Source organism: Dermacentor variabilis, chromosome 5 (genome assembly GCF_050947875.1).
Source record: "Dermacentor variabilis isolate Ectoservices chromosome 5, ASM5094787v1, whole genome shotgun sequence".
Taxonomy (NCBI): domain Eukaryota; kingdom Metazoa; phylum Arthropoda; class Arachnida; order Ixodida; family Ixodidae; genus Dermacentor; species Dermacentor variabilis.
Window position 1 is genome coordinate 117607884 of NC_134572.1, and position 13998 is coordinate 117621881.

The following is a 13998-nucleotide window of genomic DNA, read 5'->3' on the forward strand; positions in this document are numbered from 1 at the left end:
TCGGTCCACATTTTTTTTGCCCATGGGCACGACAGATGCATTGGGGGTAGAGGTACACAGCTTCGCTGCAAGAATGGCAGCTTCAGCCAAAGGGCAAAGCATTGTCGGCGATGGCAAGGTTTGGCGTTGCCCTTGGACTCCTTGGACGGTGTTCTAAGTACACACGCGGGTGCGAGAGGTTGACTCTTCGCAGTACTCAACTCCTGCTTGGTAGAGGGGAACAGCGCCCAGCAGCTACCAAGCGTATCACAGCGCTGGCGTCGTACGAGCTCCGCCGATGGCGTTACACGTCGCTCGTACTCGAGATAAGACCGACGGTCAACCATCAGCGTTAGTAAGCGCCCAGCAAAATATTCGACAACGTTACGACGTTACGCTGACGTTTATTGCCCATTTCGCGCAGGTCACATACAACAGCTCAGCAGCAACGCTAGGGTACTTGTATTAGTGTGTGCTCAACATGTCTTCCGGAGTTTATTGTATTGTTTGCGACGCTGCATCATACCAGACGACGGCTACCGCCTATGGAGCCGAATGTACTAAGCGACTACTCATATACGCTATTATGAAAAGCCGCCGTACCTGCTCTAGTTAGTCTGAAAATATTGTGAGTATGTCTATTTAGTATCGGGGACGCCTTAAACAAGGAGAACCAGAGATATAACTCTTGAGAGTTTCTTCATATCTTTTAATCAATCATCCCCACATGGAGGGTAATATATGCCTGAAATTGTCCTGTTTAATGATGTGTAGTAATGGATACAACAAATGGTAGTCAACGCAAAAAATTCGCAGTTCCGCCGGAAAGGCGAAGCACCGATTGTGATGGCAAATTAGTAGACAGCTGTACGAAGTAAGGATATAGTTTTATCGGCCGTATAAACTTGTAGACATTCGCCTACTAACTAAATCAACAATGATAGAATGCGTAATCGTGACTCAACGAGGACGTAGAAAAAAACAGACACATGGAGACAGCGCTGTCTTTGTGTGTCTGCTTTCTTCTGCGTCCTTGTTCAGTCGCGCTTACACATTCTATCATGGATTCAAACCAACTAGCCTGTCAACGCGATTTAACCAAATTAACCAGCACGGTGTAACGCGCGCACAGGTAAACATGAACGCACATCGCTCGATGACAGCGGAAACCGTCTGTGAAAACTGTGGAGTTAGGAATCGTGGCAGAAGCCGCGAGCCAATTGACCTCTGCGCATATGTCGCTTCAACGCGTACGAAGCTTCAAAAGCAATGCGCATACGAAGCTACCGACACTACGCGCACTCTGCAAACATCGCAGATCGCTTTGAAGGTGAGGCCCGCGCGGGAGGGCACTTCATTCAGCCACGTAGAAGACCGCTTTCAAGACACACGAGCGCCGACAACGCGTCCCTACGGCGTCCGCCAAAGGCGCCTACTACGGCGTCCGCGATTCGCGTGGCGAACGCCATAGTAGACACCGCGGTTGTGTCCACTCTGTACGGAGTGGCGGACGAGGAGGACAGCGAGGCACCATAGCAGCCGCCGGAGAAGACTGCCCCTCCTCCCTCGCGCACCACAGGAGAGGGCACGCATCCGGGCCGCGTTCGTCGCTCGCGCACGCGCGCGCGCGAGAGAGAATAAACTTTTATTTAACCGGATAGTTATGTATGGCCGGGGTACATTGCCCTACTAGATGGCCAGCAGGTCAAGCCTACTGGCGACCTCATAGGCGCGCTTGAGGATCTGGTCTTGGATGCCCGGGTCCGAGCTGCGCAGCAGGGTCTCCCAGTCATCTGGAAGTAGGATTTTTGCTAATTCTGGAGGTGGGGGATCTTCCTTGCATTCCCAGAGTAGATGGTTAAGGGTAGCTCTTTCATCGCACAGTAAGCAACCAGGAATAAATTGTGATGGAAATATATGGGAGAGAACTACCGGGTTAGGGAAGGAGTTTGTTTGGAGTCTCCTCCAGGTGATTTCCTGCTCTTTATTGAGCTTATTATGTGGGGCCGGAAACCTCCTTCGGCCAAGGCGGAAATGGTGGATTAGAGATCGTGAAATGAGATCAGGCTATCCTTGGCTGTCCCCAGAGCGGAGGTGCCCACCGCCCGGCCGACTATACCTCGGGCTGTCCGATGAGCGGCCTCGTTTCCAGAGTTTACGTGGGACCGAGCAAGCTACACAAAAGCCTTGCCGCAACCCGCCGTGGTTGCTCAGTGGCTATGGTGTTGGGCTGCTGAGCACGAAGTCGCGTGATCGAATCCCGGCCGCGGCGGCCGCATTTCGATGGGGGCGAAATGCGAGAACACCAGTGCACTTAGATTTAGGTGCATGTTAAAGAACCCCAGGCGGTCGAAATTTCTGGAGTCCTCCACTACGGCGTGCCTCATAAGCAGAAAGTGGTTTTGCCACGTAAAACCCCATAATTTTTAAGCCTTGCCACGTTGGTCAAACAGCCAGATGCGTCAACGGTAGTTTGAGAGAGCACAATGCATCGGTACAAGACTTCTGCTGCAGGTGGATATCTATAACTGATCAGGGCAAGAGGTGAGTTTGTTCTTCAGCATCGAAACACGTACACTTGTTAAGACGCAGACTGAAAGAGGGGATTGTGCGAGGCCTATTGCATCATGGAAGAAGGCGGTTTTCGCATCTGTACTGCGTCTGATTGTTCTCACCTTTCGTTCCTGCGACGTTTGTCTTTCAGTCTCGCTTCCCTGGCATCATGGTGGCCTTTCGCAGTCGCCAGGCGAGCACCGCCATCTTGGACGACGTGACGAAGAACGTGCAGGAACACCAGGCCGAGGGGCTGCTGGACAGTGAAGCTGGCCAAGAACTGCTCGCGGTTAGCCTACCATTATACTCGGCTGGCGCGCATACGACAGGCGTTACCAAGTCACAACCGACACCGCTATCTTTGAAAAAATAAAAATAAACAACAACTTTGCTCCACCTGTGCTAACAGAGGGGACCGAAAATTTGAGTTCAACAAAGAACCTTGAGAAGCTAAGGAGCACGCAACGAGCGACGTATTGTAACACGGATAGTTAACTCTGCACAATTGACTAATTACCATATTTTCACTAATTAACACATACTATTCAGTTTAGGGTACCTGATAAAATTTACGAAATATGGGGGTGGCGAGTTCACAAAGCCCATCAACATGCGTGGCCCTCTGGGACTGGAACACCGAGGTTGGGAGTAATCTATGCCACGGGGAGCATCGTGCTACCTGCCACACCGTCGTATTTCCGTCCGCGCAGATGCTGAAGGCGCGGCGTATGCACGTCATCGCCGGTCCCTGCAGCCTGCCGACCAGCTACAAGCCCATCGCCATGCTTCGCGTGATTCCCTGGATCGACTCGGACAGCGTGCGACAGTTCCTCGCGGTGCGCGGTCATACGTGCACTAAGCCTAGCTTGCCATCGCTTGTTTCGGGCAGGGCTGGTCTTGGGAATGAATCTGAACTCTTCCGCTTTAGCCCGGACGGGAAACGTATGCTTGCGGATGGAGGACCGCCTGTCTTTGCGCATGCGCGAGTCGTCGAATTTAAGGAGAGCATGTAGCGCTGCGGCTTTTCTTTGATCACCCACACTGCTTTAAGGGCCATATTCATCTACTACCTATTCTAACTATTCTTCACAAAACTATCTGAGGTGTTTGTGTGACGGTGGTCGCGGGCGCATCCAGGGGTGAAGATAACACCCCCCCGTAAACATAATGGAACGCTGTTTGGCTGTCATGGAAAGTTGTTTTCAACCAAAACCATCCTTGTTTTTAGAGTACTCTTGCACTCGAGGTAGGGTGCGCTTGCTGGAAAGCATGAAAGGTGAGTAAAATCAATGTAGCCGCATTTTTTTTTTCGAGAACAGAGTGGCCATAGCTTTCTGTGGGTGCTTCTCTGGTGAGAACTAGGTAGATCGATTCCCAACACTTTCCTGACTAGCACTAACCAGCTTTTACTCTTTTTATCTTCTTAAATCTTTCAGTTTACAATGCCAGCACTGTTTCTGTTTCTAACACATAACTTCGCCTTACCATTAATAATACACGCACATAAAAAAAAACGAGTATGCTAGGTTCTTTGAGAGTAGAGCATCGAATAATCCCTAAAGAACTTTAGTGGCGCCCTGTCGTTTCCGAAAACAGAAGCTCGTGACCATCAATGAAACTGTTGTACCCCCGGTTCTAAGTATTGTTTCGCGTGCATTTTACTGAAATCGCAATTTCTTATCCGAGGCCCTTCCCCGATACCTATGCGCACGCGTCGTCATTCATCGCAGATCCAAATCCGCCCGGTCTCCTTTGCGCCCGGAGAAGTGATCGTCGAGCGTGGGGAGGAGAACCCGATCTTGCTCACCTACTCCGGGATCCTCAAGGTACTCGCTCGTCGTGGCCGTACAGTGGAAGCTACCTACACGTCTCTGTACAACGAGGCTTAAAGGGTCACTTAAAGAGGAAAGCAACTTGAGCTGTATTAGTATATTACTATTCCAAAATATACAAAACAAAAACTCTTAAAGCGGTTAGAGGAGGCTCGGAAAAGCCAGGGATGATTCAAGAACGAAAGATAGGTAGCCAGTTGCTTGGAAGCAGCGGCAGCAGGTCGCCAGACGTCACATATTTTTACGACGTCTGCTCGGGCTCAGGTAATTTTTTTTTCCTCAATAAAGATAGACTGTGTCGTATTCTAGATGAATCCAAAGACTAAACTTAGCAAGTTCTCCGCCACAATGACCAAAGTATGCGAGGAAATTCGTCGACAAGCTGATGTAACGTAGCTAGGATTTCGGCGCGAAATTTAGGGGACGATAAACGGGGGGGGGGGGGGGGGGGAGAAGTGTTTGGCCTTGATGATGCTCTCTTTAGTACCCAGCTTCCAGCAAAGTTAACGAAGATCGACTTCTGAAGCAAGTCATGCCAAACCGAATGAGAACACGTGTCTGGCGCAAGTGTGAAGGAATGCTGTTCCGAAGTGAATCTGGCGTGCTCTCGTGCAGATCGAAGGCGAGTTCGAGAACCCTCGGAACGGCTCGCTCCCGAACTCGGTGTCACAGCTGTTCTTCTACAACGAGGGCTACTTCCTGGACTACGTCAGCGCGCCCGCCTGTCTCGGTGTGCTGGGACTGGTCACCGACGAGCCCTCCATCACGCGCGTGGTCGCCGAGACGCAGATCAACGTGAGCAACAATGCGAACGGCATTTTCCTTCTGTTTTAATGGCACTTCAAAGCCTGGTTCTGCAGTTTGTTAATTTAGGAAGAGCATACGCTCAGGAATGTGTTTGTGCCGCCTACAGGGCTAGGATGAAAGAGTTCGCTTTTGTTCGCTATTCGCGCATTTGGCAGATTAGCCTGCCGAATGCCTCCGATTGATTGATCGGTTCACTCTTTCAAATGTAGATTAATCTTAAGATGGAGTTTTTTTTTTTTTTTTTGCTCTGGAGGTTTCTACCTAAAAATATCGAAACAAAAAAAAACCGTTTTTCTCGGCAACCACTACAATGAATTTGATAACGTTTGTGCGCTTAAAGGGACAGACAATCGCTCAGAACATGAATCGAGATAACCCCACTGATGGAATGATTCCCTATCGCAGTGGCTCAAACGAGCCATGTTTTTCTCATTACACGTGGATCGACATTTTTTATTCATCTCTAAAAGTCGCAACAAATGACATTTGACGCCCCGCGCGGCAAAAACATGAAGCTGCATAGGGGGTCCACCACGTGACCTTCTACTAGTGTACGCGGTTCCCCGTCCTTTCATAAGTATTGAAATGCAATATAATATTCATTGTGATAAGTTTTTCCTGACTTACAATGTGCAAATAAGCCTTCGCTTGTATATAGTGAGCAGAAGAGTGGCGCTGCCTTCGCCTTCGTTTTCGACGATTTGGCTTGGCTTGTCTATCGACAGAGCAACGACGACGGGGGCCAGCCAGCTATGACGTAGGCGTGTACTTGGGGTAAAACGCGGTACTAACATAAATGTTTGTACAACAGCGCGAACTTATTGCACCAGCTTTTTATTTTCCAAAGTGGCTGAAAAGGTCAAAATGTAGGTGCTCAACCACAGTTACACTCACACCTGTGAAAGCAGAACAATGGGTGGCTTTCACAATTTGCGAGGCGAGCTATCGACATCGCTCTCACTTCTCAGCGTTGCTGGAGGAAGGACTCTTACTTTTTTAGAGGCTGCTCAGATAGAAAAATTTTGCTTACTAAATATCTATGCGCTTTTGGAAGTAACCGCTGCAGGTGTAAACACTACCGAAGGTGAGATTTGCGTTACGCCATGAAAAACAAAGGCCTTATAATTCAGTTGTCAGTCCCTTTAAAGAATAATACTAAAATATAGAACTGGTAAGAAGCGTTTTTTCTTTAGTCTGCCATAGATGTTCTTACAAACAACAATTCTTCAACAATCAAGAAACAGACAATTTTCAAGAAACGGACAATTATCAGATTTACACTCCTCTGATTCAGCAATATTTTGCAATTCTGTAACCTGGGCCCATTGAAATTTGAGAATAAATATTTAGCAAAACTCTCGTAAAACACATTTCCACGTAAGCTTTAAACTCGTATATCAAATTCATCTGTTTTCGATATAACAGATTCAGTATACGGAACTTCGACATCAGTTATTTGTGCAAATTACGGATCTGTAAATTACGCGCTTGAATGCCATTAATCTTACCCGATTTTACGTCATTTCTTTTTTGTAAAATCCAGCGGCTGTCTGCGCCCTGAAATGTTCTTGAATAGGAAAATTGGAGTTGGCACCGAGCTAGATCTTCCTCTTATATGGCCTTACTCCCAATTGAGGGTAGCCAACTGGAAGGTCGTCTGGTTGATCTCCCTGCCTTTTCTCTCCCTACCTGCTCTCTCTCTCTCAACGCTTAGCTGTCGTAGATGTTCTGTGCCGGCATCAGGAACACTGCAATTGCTTTGTCTGAATACGTACATACATGCGCTCTACCTTGCCGCCGTCATTCTGCAGGCGTACGTGGTACCGAGGGAGCGAGTCGTGGAGGCAATACAGATCTTCACCCGGCCTCCGAGCTTCCTGTACCAGATTTGGTCTTACATCGCCAGGATAATCGCCTTCATGGTGCTACAGACGCACCCCAAATACCAGGTCAGTAACCTAGGTTATCTCACTTTCCGCGACGAAGGGCACCTTTTCAAGTTCCTGAATTGGTATTACAAGTGTTTTCTTTTTTTTTTCACAATGTAGTTATAAATATGCAAAATATCATCATCGCTAGGGCATAAAGAGCCCCGCTTGAGTCGCACGCTCAGCTATTTGTTGTAGCTACACTGCCATATAAATAAATAAATAAATAAATAAATAAATAAATAAATAAATAAATAAATAAATAAATAAATAAATAAGCATGCTATGTCATTGGGAGAGTTTATAAATCGTGCTGTTGCCTGCGAGGTTCATGAACTCGAGTCGTCAGCAGAAACGAACCTGTATCCTTAGTTTGGTTTAGCATTCGTGCTGAAATGTCAACGCACTGAAAATTGGACGACGAGAAGGAGACCGCCTATCATGCTGTCGTCGAATTTTTACGCAGAAATTCCGACACGAATAAGCACCGCATCACTCGGTTTAACCTTCTTCTAAATGAAGCGGCGTAGTGTTGGTAAAATTTCTACGCGTTAGAATCTACAGCGACAACCACCGTTCTTCCACACTGCGCAAAGCAACGACCACGCAGTCATTTTTGCTTACGCCAGGAACTGTAACAATACATAACGGTGCGCCTCTAAAGCGGTGTACGCCAAAGGCAACAAGCCTAAGGTAATCTAATCCAAGCTGACCTGACAATATATCCACGGCGATAACTGATCGCCTTGCCGTTTGCCTACTCCCAACCCAGACGTGGCCCCTGGACAAGATCAGCCGGAGGCTGGAATCGTTCCTCCTGCCCGACCTGGAACGCTGCTCGAAATTCACTCTGACTGCGGAAATAGAGGACGCCATTTTGATACAAGGAACCGCCCTCGATCCCGAAACGCAAGATTATTTTGTCGCACCAATCTACCTGCCATCACAAGCTATGAAGATTACATTCCCGGTGAGGTCATTGCACTTATGATAGGTTCGTTGATCTTTTACATACGAAGAATAAAAAATTCGCGGTTTGGTCCGAAATTCGAAGTAGTGACGCCGATATCTAGCGCAGGCATCAGAACCTATGTTTATGGTCCCACTTCCGTTATCAAATTTTCTGCGCCTCGGAGAAATTAATGAATCAATAATTGAAGAATGAGTTAATTACCTAATAATTAATGACTTAATTAAATGTCCTCTTCCTAAAGCAACACAGCGGCTATGAAAGACGCCATACTGACGAGGCACTCAGCGGGTCAAGAGGAGAAAGCGTGCCCCCGCGTCTGTAAAAAAAAATAATAAAGCCACAATTGGATGGACCATTTTGGCAGCTTTCAACGACAGGATCACTGCATGGCCTTCAGCTACCGCCACCGGGATGACTGCATGCTTCTACGCTAATGTGATAAGTCTTCTTTTCGCGTCCGTAACGCGCTGCTTTTGACGCACGTTTTGAACCGATCGTTACACAAGGCGCTGAACTTTATTTGCGAAGCTCTCGAGTAATTGAGGATCAGTAGCGTGATTATGGTGCGGACAGCTCCCTAAAAAAGCAGAAAGAAAAATACAGGAAGCAGTGTTTTTTTTGTGTGTGTGTGTGTGTGTGTGTGTCAGTACTAGCCTGCACACGATGCTTTTTGTGCATCAATAATGTGCCTGGACCCTTTACAGAATTTGCTTCAAGGAAGTTAACTTATAAGCCTGAAGAACGTTCGAACCCCAAATTAAAGAAATCTGTGTAATGTACATCATTTTTACGCTGGCCTAACAGCCATCACACTATAGAGTTACAAAAACATTCGATCAGGAACCAGGTTTTGATGCAGTAATCTTGTATACCTGACCGATTGCTCAGGCAGCACTTCAATAGCCACGCAAAGCAGAAACTATATAAGCATTGTTACTGGACTATAGGTTGTTTTAATACGAACAATGATGCGAATTTTCGCCGTTAGAGCCCACTTATTTTACGACACGGTGGCGTCATCGGAGTGCTCTGAAACGACCATTCGAAGGCGCCAGTATACTATGAAACCGTATATATAGGCCGCGGCTGTGATATCACCTGAACTCGCCTGCGATTGCGATCTCATGCGGCCAATAAGTGCAGGACGGAACCAAACAAGAAAGACTGTAGATTTATGTCGGGCACTCTTTTGTGTCCAGGCGCCGATGGCGGCTGCACATTTATACCGGACTGAGGGCGCGTTTCCTCCAGTAACTCTTCGTCGTAAGACTATCACCGAGGAGGGTTTTTTGCATATGGCCTCCAAGATCCGACTGCAACACCACGCACTGCCCGATCTTGGAGGCCACGACTTTTGAAGCGAGATGTAATCTTCAGCTGAGCGGTGGCACTGTGTCCCCTCACTCAGTATAAAGCTATATGTGAAGATTTAAATGCGCCTGAATTTGGTAAAGAACAAGCTCGGTGTCATGTGCCGGAGCCAAGTTTCTTATGGAATGCTGATATCAACCTATATCGAATTAAGGTGGAGTCGAGGAGGAGCTTCATGACAAGATTTAATTTGATAACACTCCCTGATTATTGTGGGGTTCAACGTCCCCAAGCTTCGCAGTGGGTTACAAGGGACGGGAGTGCTCCTAATTAATGCTGACCATCTAGGTCTTTTTTCTAACGTGCACTCGAACCTGTGTGTAGACTTAGGTTCGGGTGCGTTTTTGCATTTTGTCCCCGTCGAAACGCGGCCGGGATTCGGTCCCGCGACCTCGTCCGCAGCAGCAGAAATGACATTCATTGTCACTGGCCCACTGCGACGTGTAACACGTCTTGCGCCCACGTATGGTACATGAACTTAACGAAGGAGAGCAGGTGAACGTTCAGACAGCCAAGTAATTCGACAAGCAGGCAGTTACTTCCCGAGTACGAGCTGACAGAACTCGTTTCATTGTTAGAGCGCAGCCAATCAGTCAATTCTGCTGTGCTGTTCCGTACGCAATGCAAACTGCTTTACCACAGGACGTGACCAAATCTATAAGTGGTGTCTTCTTGGAGATTCGAGGATTAGTGAGGTATCTGCAAATTAACCGCACACAAACACACACACGCCAACAATGGCGTTCTTTTTTCTCGTTTCGTTTTGTTAGCTGTGTACATTCAAAGTTTGTGCTTTAGCTACCGGGGCTCTTAGCCGCTTCAATGGAGTCCAGCGGGCTCAAATGATTTCGCTAACATTCGCAAAACGTTTCGAAAACAAGATGCGATAATTAATTACCGTGTACAAAATAACTGGGCCTTAGTTGTGCTAACGATTCGTTCCGTTTCATCCACCAGTTTTACCAAGAACGACTGCGCCCGGTGATGTTGATAATCGCCAGCAAGGGGTACAAGCTTCCGCCGGAAGTGGACTGGCTCCAGACCAAGGTGGACGAGGAGAAGCAGAACGAATACGAGGAAAACTTCAAGGTGGCAAACACAACAGCGGTAAGGCTGCGCACTGGCTCTTTTCGATGGCCCGATCGCAACGACAGCACCACTAATTGTGCAACTCTCACCGTTTCGTTTGTCTCCTATACTTCCAGGAAAGGGGCGACGATTTAACGGAGAAGGCGATGTCGCACCGTCAAAGTATGGACTTATATTGACAGATGGCGCCAGCACCCGTGAAAGGACGATGACTTTGTCTTATAACTGCGTATAAACCTGCGAAAGGACGATGCCCTTGTCATATAGTTGTGTATAATGCGAATTGTTTTTCAATGATGACTGACGAAGGTCGACATGTCATATAGTTGTGTATAATGCAAACCGTCTTTCAATGATGACTGACGAACGTCAACTTCTCTATATTCGACAACGAGTGCATAGATGTGCGTGGCTGAAAAGAAGCAAAAGAGAATACTATAATTCGAATAAACACTATTCACAGCGAACATATTGGTTGAGCTCTTAATTCTTATTACGCCTGCTTCATCCTAGGCTGATGTCCAAAAACTCCCTCAGCAAGGGTTTTTCCTCTTGGACGGCACCTATTCCGACATATGAATTACCTCTAGATATGTTCATCCATAGTGATGCGGGCCTCCCGACAGCTCTGGTTCCTTCTAATGGAGGCTATGTACGGCTGACCAACACTCAGGCTATCCAGAAAGTTCTACAGGCTGCGACCTCTTCATACCAGACCATCACGGAAGTGGGACAGTTCGGCCGCGGAGGTATCATGTGTAGATCACCAAACCAGACCTGTGTCGCGAATTTGCTCAAGTGTTCATTATTCGCGTCATTGCTGGTGAGTGCCTTCATCCTTTCTCGCCTCGCTTGCACTAAGAGGTGAGAACGCATCAGCTTCAGAGGTGCTGATGCTGATGACACACACACACTATATATATATATATATATATATATATATATATATATATATATATATATATATATATATATATATATATATATATATATATATATATATATATATATATATATATAGGGAGGGAGAGAGAGTGAGAGAGAGAGGCAGCTGCGGACAAGGCAGTTACAAAGGCTAGGGAAAGACTGGCAATGAGCCTTGGTGAATGTACATCACCGACCATCTCTTCTCACTTATCTCATTTGATGCAAGCTACGTGCTTAAGCCCCGTAACAACCTAAATAATTGGTTTTAAGCAAAAAAATAGCTATAGAAGTCCAGGTACCCATCCGTCTAATGATGGTATCGAACCTTCGACTGCCTCTTCCGTTGGCCCTACTACTGGCATTCTGGTCAACACATATTTGGAAATGGCAGATGTGGAACAAAATGCTCGAGCGTATAAAAGAACGATGTCTTCAATCAATGAAGATTCCTCCTCCAGTCCTCACTTAAAAGCTAAGTCCCCCCCAGCCCATTACTATACCAAAAGAAAGCATTCTACAGCAGGCAGTTTCGGCTGCGGCACTTTCTCGTCTTAGCAGCTCGAGTCGAGATGCTCTCACGCATCATTCAATCCACTGGTTTCCAGCTCACGTAGGGTCGGTCGAGGGTGCTCCCCCGAACCTCAATGAGTCTGCTCACGAGGCTGCGCGTGACCTCACCGACCGCGCTTCCTCTACAAGAAGCACCGACTCCCCTCCTCCCTACGGCCACAGGGACGCTCCCGCTACTCACAACGAGCTAATTAAGTTCTTCTACATGTCTAGAAGGGTCTTTCCACCCCCTCACCCCAAGTTGAATAGGGCGAAAGCCGTTTCGCTTAGGCTTCTGCAGACCAGTACGTATCCGTGTCTGTCCGTTCTCCACGAGGCTTACCCGGACGTGTATCGCGACGACGCCTGCCCCTCCTGCGGCCAGACCTCCACTCTAGCGCACATGCTGTGGGAGTGTGGGTCGACATACCCCAAGTTCATCAAGGAGGAGTGGGACTCGCTTTTGCGTAGCCCCGCTCTAGAAAAGCAAATCCTGGCCGTCCAGCGTGCCCGCGACCGGGCCGGTGGGCTAGACCTGCCGGTCCCGACGTGGGACTAGCCGGGTGCGCGACGAGTTCGCGTCCTCGCCGGACCTACAATAAAGTTTATTCACTCACTCACTCGCTCACTCACTCACTCACTCACTCACTCACTCACTCACTCACTCACTCACTCACTCACTCACTCACTCACTCACTCACTCACTCACTCACTCACTCACTCACTCACTCACTCACTCACTCACTCACTCACTCACTCACTCACTCACTCACTCACTCACTCACTCACTCACTCACTCACTCACTCACTCACTCACTCACTCACTCACTCTATACCATAGGGTCGCTGAAACTACTTCAGTGGAACTGTTGCTCTTTATAGTCTGCTTTAGTAGATTTATCTTGTCTAACTACTCAACTTAATCCTGAATTAATTATTTTAGAATAAACGTGGTTAAATTATACCAAAAATTGAAATAAAATTCTACAGATCATCTCGTCTAGACCATCCTACTAGAGGTGGCGGATTAATTACTTCTGTTTCATGTAAAATTCGCCATCAGGCCAAACTTTCTTTGCAACTTCGTACTCCTGCGTGTGAAATCCTAGTTATAGAGCTGAATCTCCCTGAATGTTGCCGCTTCACAATTGGAAATGCATATTTTACTTATGACATACAGGACACCGCTCACTGGATAGTGTTCTTGATTATTGTGGACGTGACATTCTACTGACAGGTGATTTCAATTCTCCTCTTATTTGACGAGGATTAAGAACAGATTTGTGCAGCACTCGATGTCGTTGGACAATGGGCTAACGAGTGCGAATTCCGGATCTATTACGTTTATGTAGAATCGACCTTACTACGCAATAAATCTTATATTCTGTGGCCCGAGTCTCTCCGTATATTCCTGGTCGACTGTTCAGTATGTGACAAGCAGTGATCACCTTCCAATAATTTTTGAAGTAGCACGCCTTCTAACGTCTATGAGTGATCAGGCGTGAACTTTCGTTAATTACAACATTTAGAAAGATGCTTACGAAATGTTCTTTCATCTCTTTCTGATGCGTGCACTAAGCAAAAAAAAAAAAAAGCGATTACCTGTTCCACTTTGGAAAGTTCTCGCAAAAAGCCTGAATTTTAGATTCGCCTAAATCCCAGAAATTCATGCAGCCCTTCCTGGAATGAGGAATGGACTCATGATTACAGAAAAAAAGTCGCTTTGAAAAAATTATTACATTACCAGAGTCTCAAAAATTAGAGCGATAATAATTTTTAACCCCTTTTAAAGATAAGATTTCAATAGCCGAAGACTAATGCGACTGCAAGCATTTTGATTTCCTATCTAAAAACAAAAATATGCATGCATTGTTCAGTTTTCTCCGCAGTAGGAAAAGTTCTTCCACGTCCAATAAATATTGACTCTATAGTCATGAGTAGTCATGAAATGAACCAATCACTAGAATAACTCGCGAATAGATTAAAAATT

At 46.8% G+C, this 13998-nt stretch overlaps 1 protein-coding gene across 5 annotated transcripts in view; it reads left to right on the plus strand.

Moving 5' to 3' along the window:
- The window catches only part of LOC142583098 (sperm-specific sodium:proton exchanger-like), a 43306-nt gene extending 32288 nt beyond the window's left edge, over positions 1 to 11018 (plus strand). For 4 of the 5 annotated variants that reach the window (XM_075693398.1, XM_075693402.1, XM_075693401.1 and 1 more), the window contains 8 exons: positions 2684 to 2821; positions 3243 to 3368; positions 4263 to 4358; positions 4980 to 5159; positions 6983 to 7120; positions 7872 to 8069; positions 10401 to 10550; positions 10649 to 11018. In XM_075693398.1, the coding sequence (XP_075549513.1) occupies positions 2684 to 2821; positions 3243 to 3368; positions 4263 to 4358; positions 4980 to 5159; positions 6983 to 7120; positions 7872 to 8069; positions 10401 to 10550; positions 10649 to 10711 (1089 nt within the window). In that variant the 3' untranslated portion in view covers positions 10712 to 11018. The remainder of the gene's footprint in view (positions 1 to 2683; positions 2822 to 3242; positions 3369 to 4262; positions 4359 to 4979; positions 5160 to 6982; positions 7121 to 7871; positions 8070 to 10400; positions 10551 to 10648) is intronic. The other variant, XM_075693400.1, reaches the window with a different exon arrangement.
- The last annotated feature ends 2980 nt before the right edge of the window (positions 11019 to 13998 follow it).